Source organism: Phoca vitulina, unplaced genomic scaffold, assembly GCF_004348235.1.
Source record: "Phoca vitulina isolate PV1807 unplaced genomic scaffold, GSC_HSeal_1.0 scaffold21, whole genome shotgun sequence".
NCBI classification, from domain to species: domain Eukaryota; kingdom Metazoa; phylum Chordata; class Mammalia; order Carnivora; family Phocidae; genus Phoca; species Phoca vitulina.
This window is the reverse complement of record NW_022589724.1, coordinates 27,623,501-27,636,559: the sequence shown is the minus strand read 5'-3', so window position 1 is coordinate 27,636,559 and position 13,059 is coordinate 27,623,501. Positions and strand designations below refer to the sequence as shown.

Genomic DNA, 13,059 nt, shown 5'->3' with positions numbered 1-13,059 from the left:
CAGGAGGGCGCTCTGAGCTCTGAGCCAGGCTAAAAGCAAACCATTTATGCAAAGTTCAAGCTGAAACTCACTGACAAGAATCTGTCCCAGAGGGAGAAGAGAATCCAGTGCTTTTGAATGCTTTTGAAGAATAGGAGAAGAAAACCAAAAAGAGCTATTTCCCAGGACAAGAAAGAAAACATGGGCTGGCACATTCTGAGTGGGGCCTGCAGCCACTAGGGCTGGGTGGGCCTGGGGAGGCAGGACCCCCTGGCGCCAGGCCGCCCAGAGCCAGAGCGCTACGAGGGCTGGATGGCGGGAGTCCATCCAGCAACGACTGTGGGCCAAAACCACAAGAGTCGCAGACACCCCCTGAGTGCGGTGCTCTACGTAAAGACCCCAGGATCCCGCCGGACACTGGCATGAAGCCTTGAAGTCGGGTTTAGTTCAACTTAAAGAAAATACTGTGGTATTAATTATATGGCAAGTGCAAAATAAGACTGGTACCTATTACCTGATTTCCAAAAAATGAATCCACGTTACTTTTATCATCATCATCATCATCATAATAAAACAGGTCAGCAACCAAACTTCATCAACAACAACAAATGAATCATCTGCCTTAAAGAACAGTGCTGTCAGCATCCGGACCCACAGGCAGCGCCGAGCACCGAGAAAGCACTGCTTCTCAGTCCCTGACGGTCCGAAGCCCTCCTTTATGCCACGGCCTGCGGTCGTGCACTATTCAAATCAGCTCAGAAACGCACAAAACATTTTCTTTGTGGCTTCTTTTCTTAGGAGGGATGGTTAGAAAACCAAGGAGATGCAGAAGGGGTATCATGGCACAAGCATTAAAAACCAGAGCGTTTCAAAGGTTCTCTCTGGCATCAGTCTCATCTTAAATTAATACCGACACATCTATTTTGAAAGCGTGTTAAATCAGCAGGAAGGGATGCTTTACACATATCCATCCCCACTCCATCATACCTCCTGTTCTCACAGTGAAGTGCTATTTGATCCTTCCCAGACAAGATTTTCTCCTCCTGACTCAGTTTGGAGAAGGTGAAAATCACGCTCACGAGTGGAAAAGGAATGAATCACCTCAATAAGCAGCCATCACCCCCAAGCCTCCTTCCACGGCTGACCTCTGCAAAGTTCACCCCCTACCTCACCAGCAAAAGCCCCTGGGGCTCCCCGGCCTGCCTCCCAGGAGATAGCCACCCTTCTGCCTCCACCTCCATCTCCCGGCGGGGCCCAGGCATGCAGCTTTGGGAAAGGACCAGCAGCACCAAAGAGCACAAGGGGACTTGCCTTTTCCATCTGTTGCTGATGCTTCCTGTAAATGCCTGATTGACCTAAAAATAAACATTTGGAGAACAAAGGTTAGCTGACAGATCTGCATTCTTCTCTGTTTCCAGCACTAGTAACTCAAGGCCTTGAATTCCCCAGTTTTTAACTGGAAGGGCCGGACCAGGCGGCTTTAGAGTGCTCTCCCTAAACAACGAGATCTCCGCTAACCGACACCTTGCCCCATCCGGGGCTCGAGCCTGAGAGTTAAGGATGCCCTCTAATGGCTGAAAAAGGTCTGACAGGGGCCTGGGTGTGATGGGAAGACAAAGCAAAACACAATCATTTCAACCCTCTTCATCTCTCTCTCTCCACCTAAAATCTCTCATTCCCACAACTATGCCACCCCGCGATACTGCCGTAGAGCGCACCTGCTACCTGAAGAACATGCCTCCCCGCACCCCTCCCCCCCCCCGCCCCGCAGAGGCCGGAGGCTGATTTCTAAAGTCTAGGTTCTAGGAGCTTGTGAGCACATGGTTTCCCGAAAACTCCCTATTTCACTGACTGGAGATGCAGAACTCTGCTGAAAGGTGTCGGCCTCCAGGGAGTCGGTCTCCCTGCTGTGATGGGCCAGGCAGCTAATTACATCACTGCAGTGAGGCATGGGAACATTAACATGATTAACACGGCGATGGAGCAGAGTTCTAGGCAGAGTGCAGAGGCTGGAAAGGAAAGATTGTCTCAAAAGGATGAGAACAGCCCAAGCAGATCCAGCCCAGGAGGAGGGTGGGTCTTACATGGGGGCCGAAGTCCTCACGGGCCACCCACTCTCTACCTGACCATGAAAAAGTCTTTTCTCCTGAGGGAACCCCCCCACCCCCGCCGCCGCCGCCATCTTCCCACCTGGGAGAACTGAATGACGCAGTACAAGAAAGTGAGCTAGCACAAAGTTGGCACCAAACCCACGGCGGCCGAGTCTGAGTGCTTCAAAAGAACCATCGATACTATTCCTTAAGTCACCTCTAGTACTTGATGTTTTTCATCTTACAGCAACTTTCAGAATATTCACCTTCAAGAACCTTGCCGTGCGGCATCTGCTCGTTGGTGCTAAAATGAACAAGGGGCGGGAAATGGCCACTCGCAGCCCTATGGCCTGCCTGCGTCTTCCCCAAACCCACAAGGCCCTTCTTTTTATTAAGAGGAGCACATGGAAGAGAAGGGACTGCACTCTGTTCGAGAAACTCAGACGCTCTTTCTATCTGAGGACAACACTGGTCATCCTGTTCCAGGTGCCTGAGCTGCCTGCTCCTGGGTAGGACGAGGGGCGGTGGGAGAGATCAGAAAGACTCATCCGTACTCTGTCGTGTCTGCTGGAAGCTGCCTGCCTCACAGACGTGTGTGCACGTGTGACGTACGACGGAATAAGGGTCAAGAGGGAGTCTAACTGGCTGGAAGGATTACACTCCACTGGCACCATGTTCTAAATAAGCAGAATAACTGAAGGAACTGATAAACCCCAGGATCCTGAAAAATAAGAATTTACTTCATGAGGCCACTGCACTGTGGACTACCTCATTTCTAATAGAAAGCAGGTAAATATATTTTTAAAAACTTTATTCCAGGGGCGCCTGGGTGGCTCAGTCTGCTAAGTGTCTGTCTTCAGCTCGGGTCATGGTCCCGGGGTCCTGGGATCGAGCCCCACATCGGGCTCCCTGCTCAGCGGGCAGCCTGCTTCTCCCTCGCCCTCTGCCTGCCGCTCCCCCTGCTTCTGCTCACCTTCTGTCAAATAAATAAAACCTTAAAAAAAATTTAAATACAAATAAAAACTTTATTCCAAAAGAAGTAATTGCTTTCAGTCATGGAACTAGATCACTGTAAGAATGAGTGTTTTATTTCTGCCAGCCCTTTTTCCTCTACTTGCTTCCTACCAAACCAGTAATTCCCTTCACTTGGCATAAGATTTAACAAGGATATTTTCTCTCATCAACCACTGACGTGGTACTGATGTTTCTTTACAGAACTGAAGCACAATGGATGCATCTACAGCCTGCCGTTCTGAAGATACGTATCCTACGTGTTCATGTGCTGGGACTCTCACTAATTCATGTTCATGCACTCCCGCACCTTCCGTCTAACCTGGCAAGAAAAGGCTATTTATGGGATTTCAACTCCCTTCCCTCCAAATCATGCTGCTAGGTTACGCTGCTGCTGAGCTCTCATTTCCAGACCCTTCTCTATTGTCTAATCTGGGCTAAAAGCCACGGTGCCAGATCAGCTCTATCGGAACGCACTGAGGAACCGGGTGAAGACACGAACTCCAGGCTCCTCCTCCTGGGGACTGACCCAGGTCAGCCTGGGGACCCAGGAAGCTTTATCTGTCACACAGATGCCCCGTGTGACTCGGACCGGTTTGCAAAAGGCTGGTTCAGCAGCCTGGTCTTGTTTGGCACACGAGCCCCGGGGTGCACCGTGGCCCCCTCCCTGCGGGTACTCACCACACCACTGGGAAGAGGATGGCCCCACAGCACAGCAGGTCTACCAGAAACAGAGAATCCTTCCATAAGCCATACTCCGTAGTCCCCTCCTCGGTGGACTCTATGATGATGTAGGCCACGTTTGCCAGAACCTACAGGACACAAGAAGTGGCTGAGGCCCTAAAGCAAGGGCAGATCTCTACAACAGCAGTCCCAGGAGGGGGTGGCCACTTGGGCCTGCAGGCCCCCAACCACGGCCACGGCCCTCTCTCCAGCGCCGCATGCTTTTCAGAATACTCCGCTCTCCCGTCAAGCGGTGGTCTCTGTGCCCTCCTCCTGAGCTTGTGACTGCCCTGAGCAACAGTTAGGTGGCAGTGAGACCACGTGATTTCCAAGGTAGGTCATACAAAGGACACCCCCTCTGGCTGGCCCGATCTCTCAGGACACATGCCCTGGGAGCCCTGAGCCCTCTTGTAGGGAGTCTGGCTACCCCGAGGCTGCCAAGGTGGAGAGACCAGGCAGAGAAAAAGAAGCTGAGGAGCCCCAGCTATTCCTGCCCCACCTCATCGAGTCTTCCTGGCCCAGGAGACGGAGGCAAGTGGAGACGTCGAGGTAGCCCCAGCCACCATCTGACCGCAGGAGGCCCCACATCAGACCTGCCCAGCGCAGCCACTCCTCAATTCCTGACCCACACAGAACGTGAGAGAATACGTGCTTATTGTTGCTTTCTGTCACTGCATTTGGGGTGATGTGTGACGTAGCACAGATCATCAGGACACTCTGCTTTGCTTTTTAGGCCCCAAGGCCTCAGCAGAACCGCTCGGGTGCTGAATGGGAGACACCGCACACCCCATTCAGCCACGATGCCCAGATTCCTCAGGCCCAGGTTCTCCCTGTGTGGCCGCTGCTGCTCCTCAGACAGTCTGAGGTACCTGAGAGTGTTATCAGAGACCAGAGCAACGAGAACGGCGGATTTTGGCCCAGTGCTTGAGTGGTCACACTGCTCCTCCTAGGAGCAACCCCACCCGGGTCACCTCCACACAGGACATGGCTTAGTTCTTCCCACTGAGGCTCATCTGTGTCCATGTTCTGCTCCAACTGGCCTTGGGGATTCAGTCCTGGCACCAGTGTGCTGTGAAAGGCCCCTGAGCTGGCAGAACTGCGATAGCAGTATTTCAAACCCGGGCTACTACTCAGCATAATAAAGGGGACGCTCTTTGGGAGATTTCCAGCAGGTGTGGATGCAGAGATTACAAGTCCACCTCTGCACTGCACGAAAAGTCCAAGGTCCCAACTACTCTGCTTGCTTTCTGGAAAGGTCAGTCTGCACACTTTGACAAAGAACGTAAAATCTGTTGTGCTGCTATTCGGGACGTCTCTAAGGATAGTTTCTTTTTCTATCTAGGACCTTTTAGCGAAACTATCACAGAAGCCATACTTCACTTGATACAAATGCAAAAACTATTCGGAAATTTCAGTCGTCCTCTGCCACACACACCCTAAACACCTGCATCTGGGACTATCTAGGAAGACAAAGTGGAAACAAAAGCGTTCCCAGCTTAAATTCCTAATTCCACTTGGTCCTTACTTCACACTCTCGACAAAAGACAAAATGTGCCCTGGTGTGGAACAAAGTGCCAAAAATGTTCTTGAAAGTCTGTGTGTACATTTTGGACATCTCTCACTTCTCACTCAGAAATGTGCACTGGCTCCCCATGGCCACAAAAGTAGTTTTAGCTTCCGGGCTGATATTCAAGGCCTTCCCACGTGAGTCCCTACGTTATCGATGCAAAACTTCCTTATGTTCAATTGTTTCAATGTCCCGTTTCCTCAGAGCTGCCTGCCACGTAACCTTGCACTCAGCTCCGTCAGGGGTGCAAAGGAGGGAAGCCAGGAGGGCTGTGCCCCATCGCATCCCCGTTCGGGTGGGGGCAGGAAGGTTTGCCTGGAGGGACAGTGGCAGCTCTGGGGGGGGACAGGGCGACAGGGAGCAGTGCCACACGGTAGGAAGAGGACCCAGGCCCTCCCTTCGGAGCCGGGAGGCGTGGGCAGGCTGCAGAAGTCCGCCTGGCCAGCGCAGCGGCCGTGGGAGCTCGACAGCCGGGACCCGTACGGCTCCGCAGCATCTCTGCTCGCTCGGCGGCAGCACCACCTGTTCCTGCTACTGCTCTTTTGCCTGCCACATTTGTCTCCTTAAACAGCCAGGCAAGGCTGTTCTCTATCTTGAAGGCTTCTAGATCATTCGAATTTGGGAAATTAGTCTCTCTCCCAGGAACCTACAGCCACTGGTCTGTACCACTCATCTGCTGCTGACACGAGTCCCTGTCATTAATGTGAAGGGGGCTTTGCTGCGAACACTGCCAGACTGCCAATCACCGGAGCGAGCGGGCTGGTCTGGGCGTGCAGGGAGCTGTCCCCCGCCTTCCTTCCCCTGCCACACCCGCACTGTGCCCCCGAACGAGATCACACGATGAGAACAACTTTATCAAACACATGCTCTTTGAGCAGAACAGAGCAGTCAGGCATCCCTGCTAGGCCCTCCGTGTTTACTGTGAGTTCTTTATGCCCAATCTCTGCCTCCAATAAGACTGTTACACAGAAGACAAGGTTCCTCTCCCAAGGGGCTCACAACCAGGCAAGGCTGGCCTTGGCCTAGGGTCCCAAACCAGGAAGGGTTTAATAAATAGTTGCCCTGGTGTCTACTTAATATTCTACCTTGTGAGAACTCACTGGTGTCATTCAAAGTTTTACAATAGTTTGTTAACTGAAACACTATGTACCTGAGCTTGGCTAAGGGGACCATTTTGCTAGAGGGCAGCCAGGGTCACGAAGGCAGGCTGTATGTTCCCTGACTTTCTAGCAGCTCTCTACTCAAGTGCAGGCATCCGTAAGCCGCTCGCCAGGTGAGCGATGGCAGAAGCTCTCAGGGCAATGACCCAAGGCCTAGGTCTGCCAGAATTCAGAAAGAGAACCCCAGTGGTATGAGCTGGAGTTTTTGGATGAGCCGACTCCCTCTGCCTGGACAGGCCCACAGCTGAGCCTTGCGAAGTGCCAAGACACAACCAGGACACGCAGGAGTAGGGTCCCTTTACCTGGAGTGGGATGACAATCATGAAGATCTTTTTGTCTTTATCGGAAAGGATGTGCTTAATGAAAGCCCAGCCGGTGCCGATGAGCGCAATGGTGATGAACAGGAGTGCCCCTTTCAAGCTGGAAAAGAAAAAGTTTCAGACACCAACAGTCTCTTCAGACTCTCTGCAAGTTCCCCTGCATAGCTCATTCATGATTTCACGGGCTTCTTGGAAAAGAGAGGGGGCCAGATTTAGGAAACTCCTCTTAAGTGAAGCAGCACACAAATGGTTCGCCACGCACCCCACTCCATGGGCAGTAAATCCCACCCCCCCATGGAGGCAACCCCCTCCCGGAAGACACCAGCAGCCTCGGGTTCTCAGGTCTGGACAGCACCCTGTGTGCCATACACCTCTGGCATGGCGAGAACCCGGACAGGCCGCCACAGGAGGGCAGGGACTGTTCATGCGAGGCAGGTCTCTTCCTACCATGGCCTCTCCAACTTCTCCTGCGTGTCACTCTGCGTACTTACAGGTGAGTGATGTAATACACGACAGCCCAACCCTCGATCGGAAAGCCCTGGGAGGAGATGTAGTGGTAGTCAATCTGCAACGAAATGACTGCATTTCAGAAAGGTCCATCTACCACACGCCTTCCGCACAGCGAAACAGGAAAGGCTGCCACAGGACCTCACAGTGGCGGGGGGGGGGGGGGGTTGGGGGGTTGTCCTCTCTACCCCACACACTAATACCTCACTCGTCAATTCATAACTCAGTATGTGAGGGCACTAACAAGGTCAGGTAGCACAAGAAATCTGCCACAAGCTTTCGACGCCACCAGCATGCAGATCAGGTCCCTCTCTTGGGGCAAGAGTCACGCTGGCAAATGGCTGCCTGTTATTTTCTTTAAAATCCCCAAGGGCCGGGACGCCTGGGTGGCTCAGTTGGTTAGGCGTCTGCCTTCTGCTCAGGTCATGATCCCGGGGTCCTGGGATCGAGCCCCGCATCAGGCTCCTTGCTCAGCGGGGAGCCTGCTTCTCCCTCTGCCTGCCGCTCCCCCTGCTTGTGCGCGCTCTCTCTCCCTCTGACACATGGATAAATAAAATCTTTAAAAAAAAAAAAAAATCCCCAAGGGCCAAATGCCACAGGTCTCTTCAATATCCCAGCCAGGAACTTCACCTTGCACACCCCAACTGCTTATTACAGAAGTCAGTCAGTCAGTCAGTCAGTCAGCCAGTAAAAAAATCCATGTGGAGTCATGCCCCTTCCACTGTTTTGTTTTGTCCTTTAGAAAAAAATCTGTACATTTCGAGCTACTTAAAGCCACCAATGCATTTTAATTAAAGAGGCAAGTCTCAGTAGTGCGCCCACAATGCTTCCTGGCACAACTCACAAACGCTGGTATCGATTTCTTCGTAGACCTTCCATTCTGTCACGAATGGCTATCTAGACACTGAAGTGACTCTAGGGCCTCGTCATTCATTATCTACAAAGTTCCAGAAAGAATCTTTTAACTTAGATCCAAATGGGAAATTATCCAAATAACTGTCATTTCCGAAGACTGCAACTGGACACATTACTACTCCTCTGATGCCAACACTTTTAAGTGCAGGAGAGCGCGTGTCTGGAGACTGTCGCCCTCACAAGCGCGGCCGGCGGGTGCCACGGGGCAGTTGTGACCTTCCTCCCATGGGCAGGTGCACGTCACTTTGCAGCTGGACTAAATATTCAAAGTGCAAGCTCAAGTCACACGCCTCCATCTTTGGAGCATCATTTTTCTCTCAATAAGTATGCAAACACCAAGCTTCAAATCAAATGGGAACATGGGAAAGTATTTAGAAAAATCAAGTCGTGGAAACAATTCAGCAGGTGGCACTCTAATCTTGAGAAAAGACAAACAAACAAAAAGGAATAAAAATAAGTAAGGTTCTAGGAAAACTCTGGGTATGTAGGTAGTGCCAGAAGATGTCTCCGGGCTCGGGTTACAGACGGAGGGTGTAATGATTTATCCCTGTGATGGCCCCTCCCACACCAAAGGCTTCATGAGAAAAGGTCTTCTTTCATCTTATTTCCCACTGACCTAGCTCCTCTTTCTTCCAATTCGTAAATTTTCCTGACTGTACAGACACTGTACATCATTTCATAAATGACCCAAAATACTAATACATACTGCGTGGAACACCAAGGAAAGAGACTTCGTGAAAGGAAGGGCCGCCATCAACCAGTGAATTTTAAATACGTCATTCCTATAAAAATAGAGAGAAAAGAATTAAAGGAATATTCCAGGGGCTCCTGGGTGGCTCAGTCAATTAAGCGTCTGTCTTCGGCTCAGGTCACAATCTCAGGGTCCTGGGATCAAGCCCCACATTGGGCTCTCCGCTCAGCAGGAAGTCTGCTTCTCCCTCACTCTCCCTCTGTGCTCCTCCCCTCTCTCTCTCAAATAAATAAATAAAATCTTAAAAAAAAAAAAAAAAAAGAAAAAAGGGAATATTCCATTCCTCCAAAGGATGGCCAAAGCTCCAGGCATCAGATACATTTATAAGGACGCAGTAAATACAATCTAAGCAAACCACACACACGAAGCCCTTTGGAGACCTAGTTTCCACCAGCAGAAACGGCCCCGATGGAGCCCCAGGGTCACCCCTCGTGCACAAGTCGGTGCTGTGACTGGAGCAGCGTCAGGCACTGAAGCCAGACAGGACGACTTCCAGCTCCTGAGAAGATGGAAATCTGCACAGCTTGCCAGCTTCGTGCCCAGAAACCACCCTGGGAAGGCCACAGAGGCAAGAATGAGGCGGCGGGATCTACGAAACTGGCAAGAGGCCCCTTGGAGAGCAGAAAGCGCCCAAGCACGGCTGTGGGCGTGAGCTGCGGCCCCGAGGGGGGCGGGCCTGGAGCCAGGTGGCATGCAGGGCTGCGACCCGCCGGACACACCAGGCCAGCGGGGGAAGCGCCGGCTCCTGCTGCCATGCCGACACAGACACCCGTCCGCCTTCGGGCTGCCATCTCGCCCTGGGAACTAAGGACACAAAACCATTTGGGAGACAAATTTAAAACTCTTAAAGTACATAAAACCTGAATAAGAGCAACAGAGGAAACTCACACTCTCAGATACCAAGATGTTCTGTGAAGCCACAGCAGTAAAACACGTGGAATGGGTACAACACCACAGAAATAAACCGGCAGAACAGAATGCTCAGAAATGGATTCCTGGGTGTACGGAGCCTTCACATAGGATAGATAAGGGGGCAGCAAACTGGTAGGAACAGGATGGACTGCTTAAAAACCGGCATGGGGAGGAGCGCCCAGGTGGCTCAGTCGTTAAGCGTCTGCCTTCGGCTCAGGTCATGATCCCGGGGTCCTGGGATCGAGCCCTGCATCGGGCTCCCTGCTCCGTGGGAAGCCTGCTTCTCCCTCTCCCACTCCCCCTGCTTGTGTTCCCTTGCTCGCTGTGTCTCTCTCTAATAAATAAAATCTTAAAAAAAAAAAAAAAAAAAAAACCGGCATGGGGAAAATCAGCTCAGAACTGTGTGTATATATATACACACACACTGCTGTGGTCCCTACTTCACATTTACATAAAGGGGGACTCCGGGGGCGCCTGGGTGGCTCAGTTGTTGGGCGTCTGCCTTCAGCTCGGGTCATGGCCCCAGGGTCCTGGGATCGAGCCCCACGTCAGGCTCCCTGCTCCGCGGGAAGCCTGCTTCTCCCTCTCCCACTCCCCCTGCTTGTGTTCCTGCTCTCGCTCTCTCTGTCAAATAAATAAATAAAATCTTTAAAAAAAAAAAGGGGGGGGGACTCCAGATGGATTTCAGTGCTAAATATAAACATACATCTTTTGTGACCTTGTAGTAGGGAAAGGCTTCTTCCAAGAAGCACTGCCCAAAAGACTAAAATTAGAGAGCTCTGATTCTTGTTAATATGAAAGATTTTCATTCAACAATGAATACCACAGACAAGTTTAACAGACTGGGAGAAAAAATTTGCAATGTCTAAGACAGACAAAGGACTGATATAAAAAATATGCAAGAAACTCCTGTAAAGCGACAAGAAAATGACAGAAAACCCAACAGAAAAATGTGCAAAGCCTAAAGGTACTCACAAGAGGGGGAACCCAAATGGTTAACAAGTCCCTAGAAAGATATTTCACATCATTAGTATTTAGGAAAATGCAAAATAAAATGAAGTACCAGTTCACACCCAACAGACTGGCAAAAAACAAGATGTCAGTGTTGGTGGACGGGAAAACAGGAACCCTTTTGCACCACTGGTAGAAGTATAAACTAGCACAGGCAATCTGGCAGCACTTACTGATATTAAATACGAATTTACCCCATACCCAGTGCACCTGTTTCTGGGAGTGTACCCCCCCCCGATGGTGAACAGAGACATAAAGGGACACGGCCGGGGGGGGGGGGCATCATGGCAACACTGTTTGGGGGAGCCAGGGGATGGGGTCCCTCACTAAAGGGATGGATAAGTAGAATGTGGGGATGCACACTATTGAGTAGCTAAAAATTAATGAACTAGACAGACACACAGCAATGTGACTAGGTCTTAAGAAAGATACTATTGCGTGAAAAATGAGAACAGTATCTGTAGATAGTAGAGTTTATAGAAGTTAAAAATACATGCAATATCAATAAACATTAGCTATTTATAACAATACACGCATGCCCAATAACACCTATTACCTGCATCTGAGTAGCTGGGAAAAGCATGAGCGAGAGGTAGGAAATGAAGGGGAAATGAAGAAGAGGGGCCTTGCACGGAATGATAAGGCGGGCGTGTCACAAACTGACGCACACTCCCTTTCCGGGCTGATTTCCTCCCTGGTACTTTCCTGTCTGGGGCCTACCTACTTGAAGGTCAAAAAGGAAGTCAAGGCCAGAGGAGTCTGTCACTCTTGAACAGCAATGAGATGTACCCAGAGTGCAGAGCTGCCCACTGCCGAGCCTGGTGCTCACTCACACGCTCCGGCACACTCAGCCTGCAGTCCCAGCTGAAATACCAGCCACGGGGCAGTGATGCTTGGGATGAGCACACGCTCCAAAGCCACAGCAACCTGGCTCGAATACTGGTTCTACCCTGGCAACCCTAACCCCTCTAAGCTGTAGTAACCTCTTCTAAAACGGGGCCATGTCCGCCTCAAGGAGCAGCCGGATGATCAGCAGAAAGAACCAGCATCGAGTGCTTGACGGGACAAGGAGCAGGCACCGGAGAACGGCCGGCTGTCTTCCCCTCCCCACACTCGGGGGCCCGGGACAGAACTCAGAGAGTCGAGAGGAGCCGCAGATGCACGGCAAGTAGACGTGGATTCCGCTCCCAGCTGTGGCAGGTGCCACTAACCATGTCTCTCATTTCTCCTCTCAAGACCTCCATAAGACGAGGCAAAGGTCTCCAGTTCCTTCCAGCTCTAGTTCCTTCCAGCTCTAAGGGACTGTAAGCCTCTGAAATGCACGAAGCCTTGGAGTCACATCCTTTATGTGGCTCAAATTTCCAAGCCAACAGAACTGTCTGTAAGTCTCCTGGAAAAACATGGGGATGGGGCGGAAGGCTTACATTACACATCCCTGTGTGTACACTGCACTTCAAAGAGAAGCTAAACACGTGCTGCACAAAGCAGGTGGGCCTCATTTAACCACAGATTTAAAACTTCCCACAGTTTTAGGTAGGTGAACCAGTGATAATGACTATAGCATCACTAAATACATGGAAACTAAAATACCACTGAACACCTGCCTGGTCAACTATTTTGTATGTACCTCCTATTTGCATAGCACCCTGATTTGCAAAGCCCTCTAGACCACATTATCTCGGGGGCAATCACATAACACACCTAAGGTTCTAAGACTCTTAGAGGAAAGCAGGGCAATGACCCACCCTGTCCCAGTTTTGTGGCTCAGGGAGTGAAGCGAGACACACAGGTGGGAATAGTCCATGTTTATACTTGGAATTGGGCCTCTGACTCCCACTTCTTACTTTTCTACTAAAGGCAGAAGCAAAACTTTATTTAAAAACCTTTTTATAGCCTGAATTGGTAAGATTCTTCTTTTCTTACTAAAGGCTGCCTGATCGCCTACTCCAAACATGACCATGCAGGGTCCTTCACAAGTAAAGAAGCGGCTCTTTCCATCTGGTGAGCAGAGTGAATCTTATGACAAATAGCAACCAGCGCTGTCCCCACCAGAGCTCACTACTCCAGCTGAGTGTGTCTACCAGAAGAGATTCAGGCCACCAGGGACTAGAGA

At 50.9% G+C, this 13,059-nt stretch overlaps 1 protein-coding gene across 1 annotated transcript in view; it reads right to left on the bottom strand.

Annotated features, from left to right (window-relative positions):
- The window catches only part of GPR107 (G protein-coupled receptor 107), a 75,913-nt gene that overhangs the window by 26,581 nt on the left and 36,273 nt on the right, over positions 1-13,059 (bottom strand). Inside the window, exons 10-14 of the mRNA XM_032418604.1 lie at positions 8,979-9,054; positions 7,342-7,415; positions 6,833-6,950; positions 3,762-3,892; positions 1,291-1,334 (exon numbers count right to left, since the gene is read on the bottom strand). Of these exons, the coding sequence (XP_032274495.1) occupies positions 1,291-1,334; positions 3,762-3,892; positions 6,833-6,950; positions 7,342-7,415; positions 8,979-9,054 (443 nt within the window). The remainder of the gene's footprint in view (positions 1-1,290; positions 1,335-3,761; positions 3,893-6,832; positions 6,951-7,341; positions 7,416-8,978; positions 9,055-13,059) is intronic.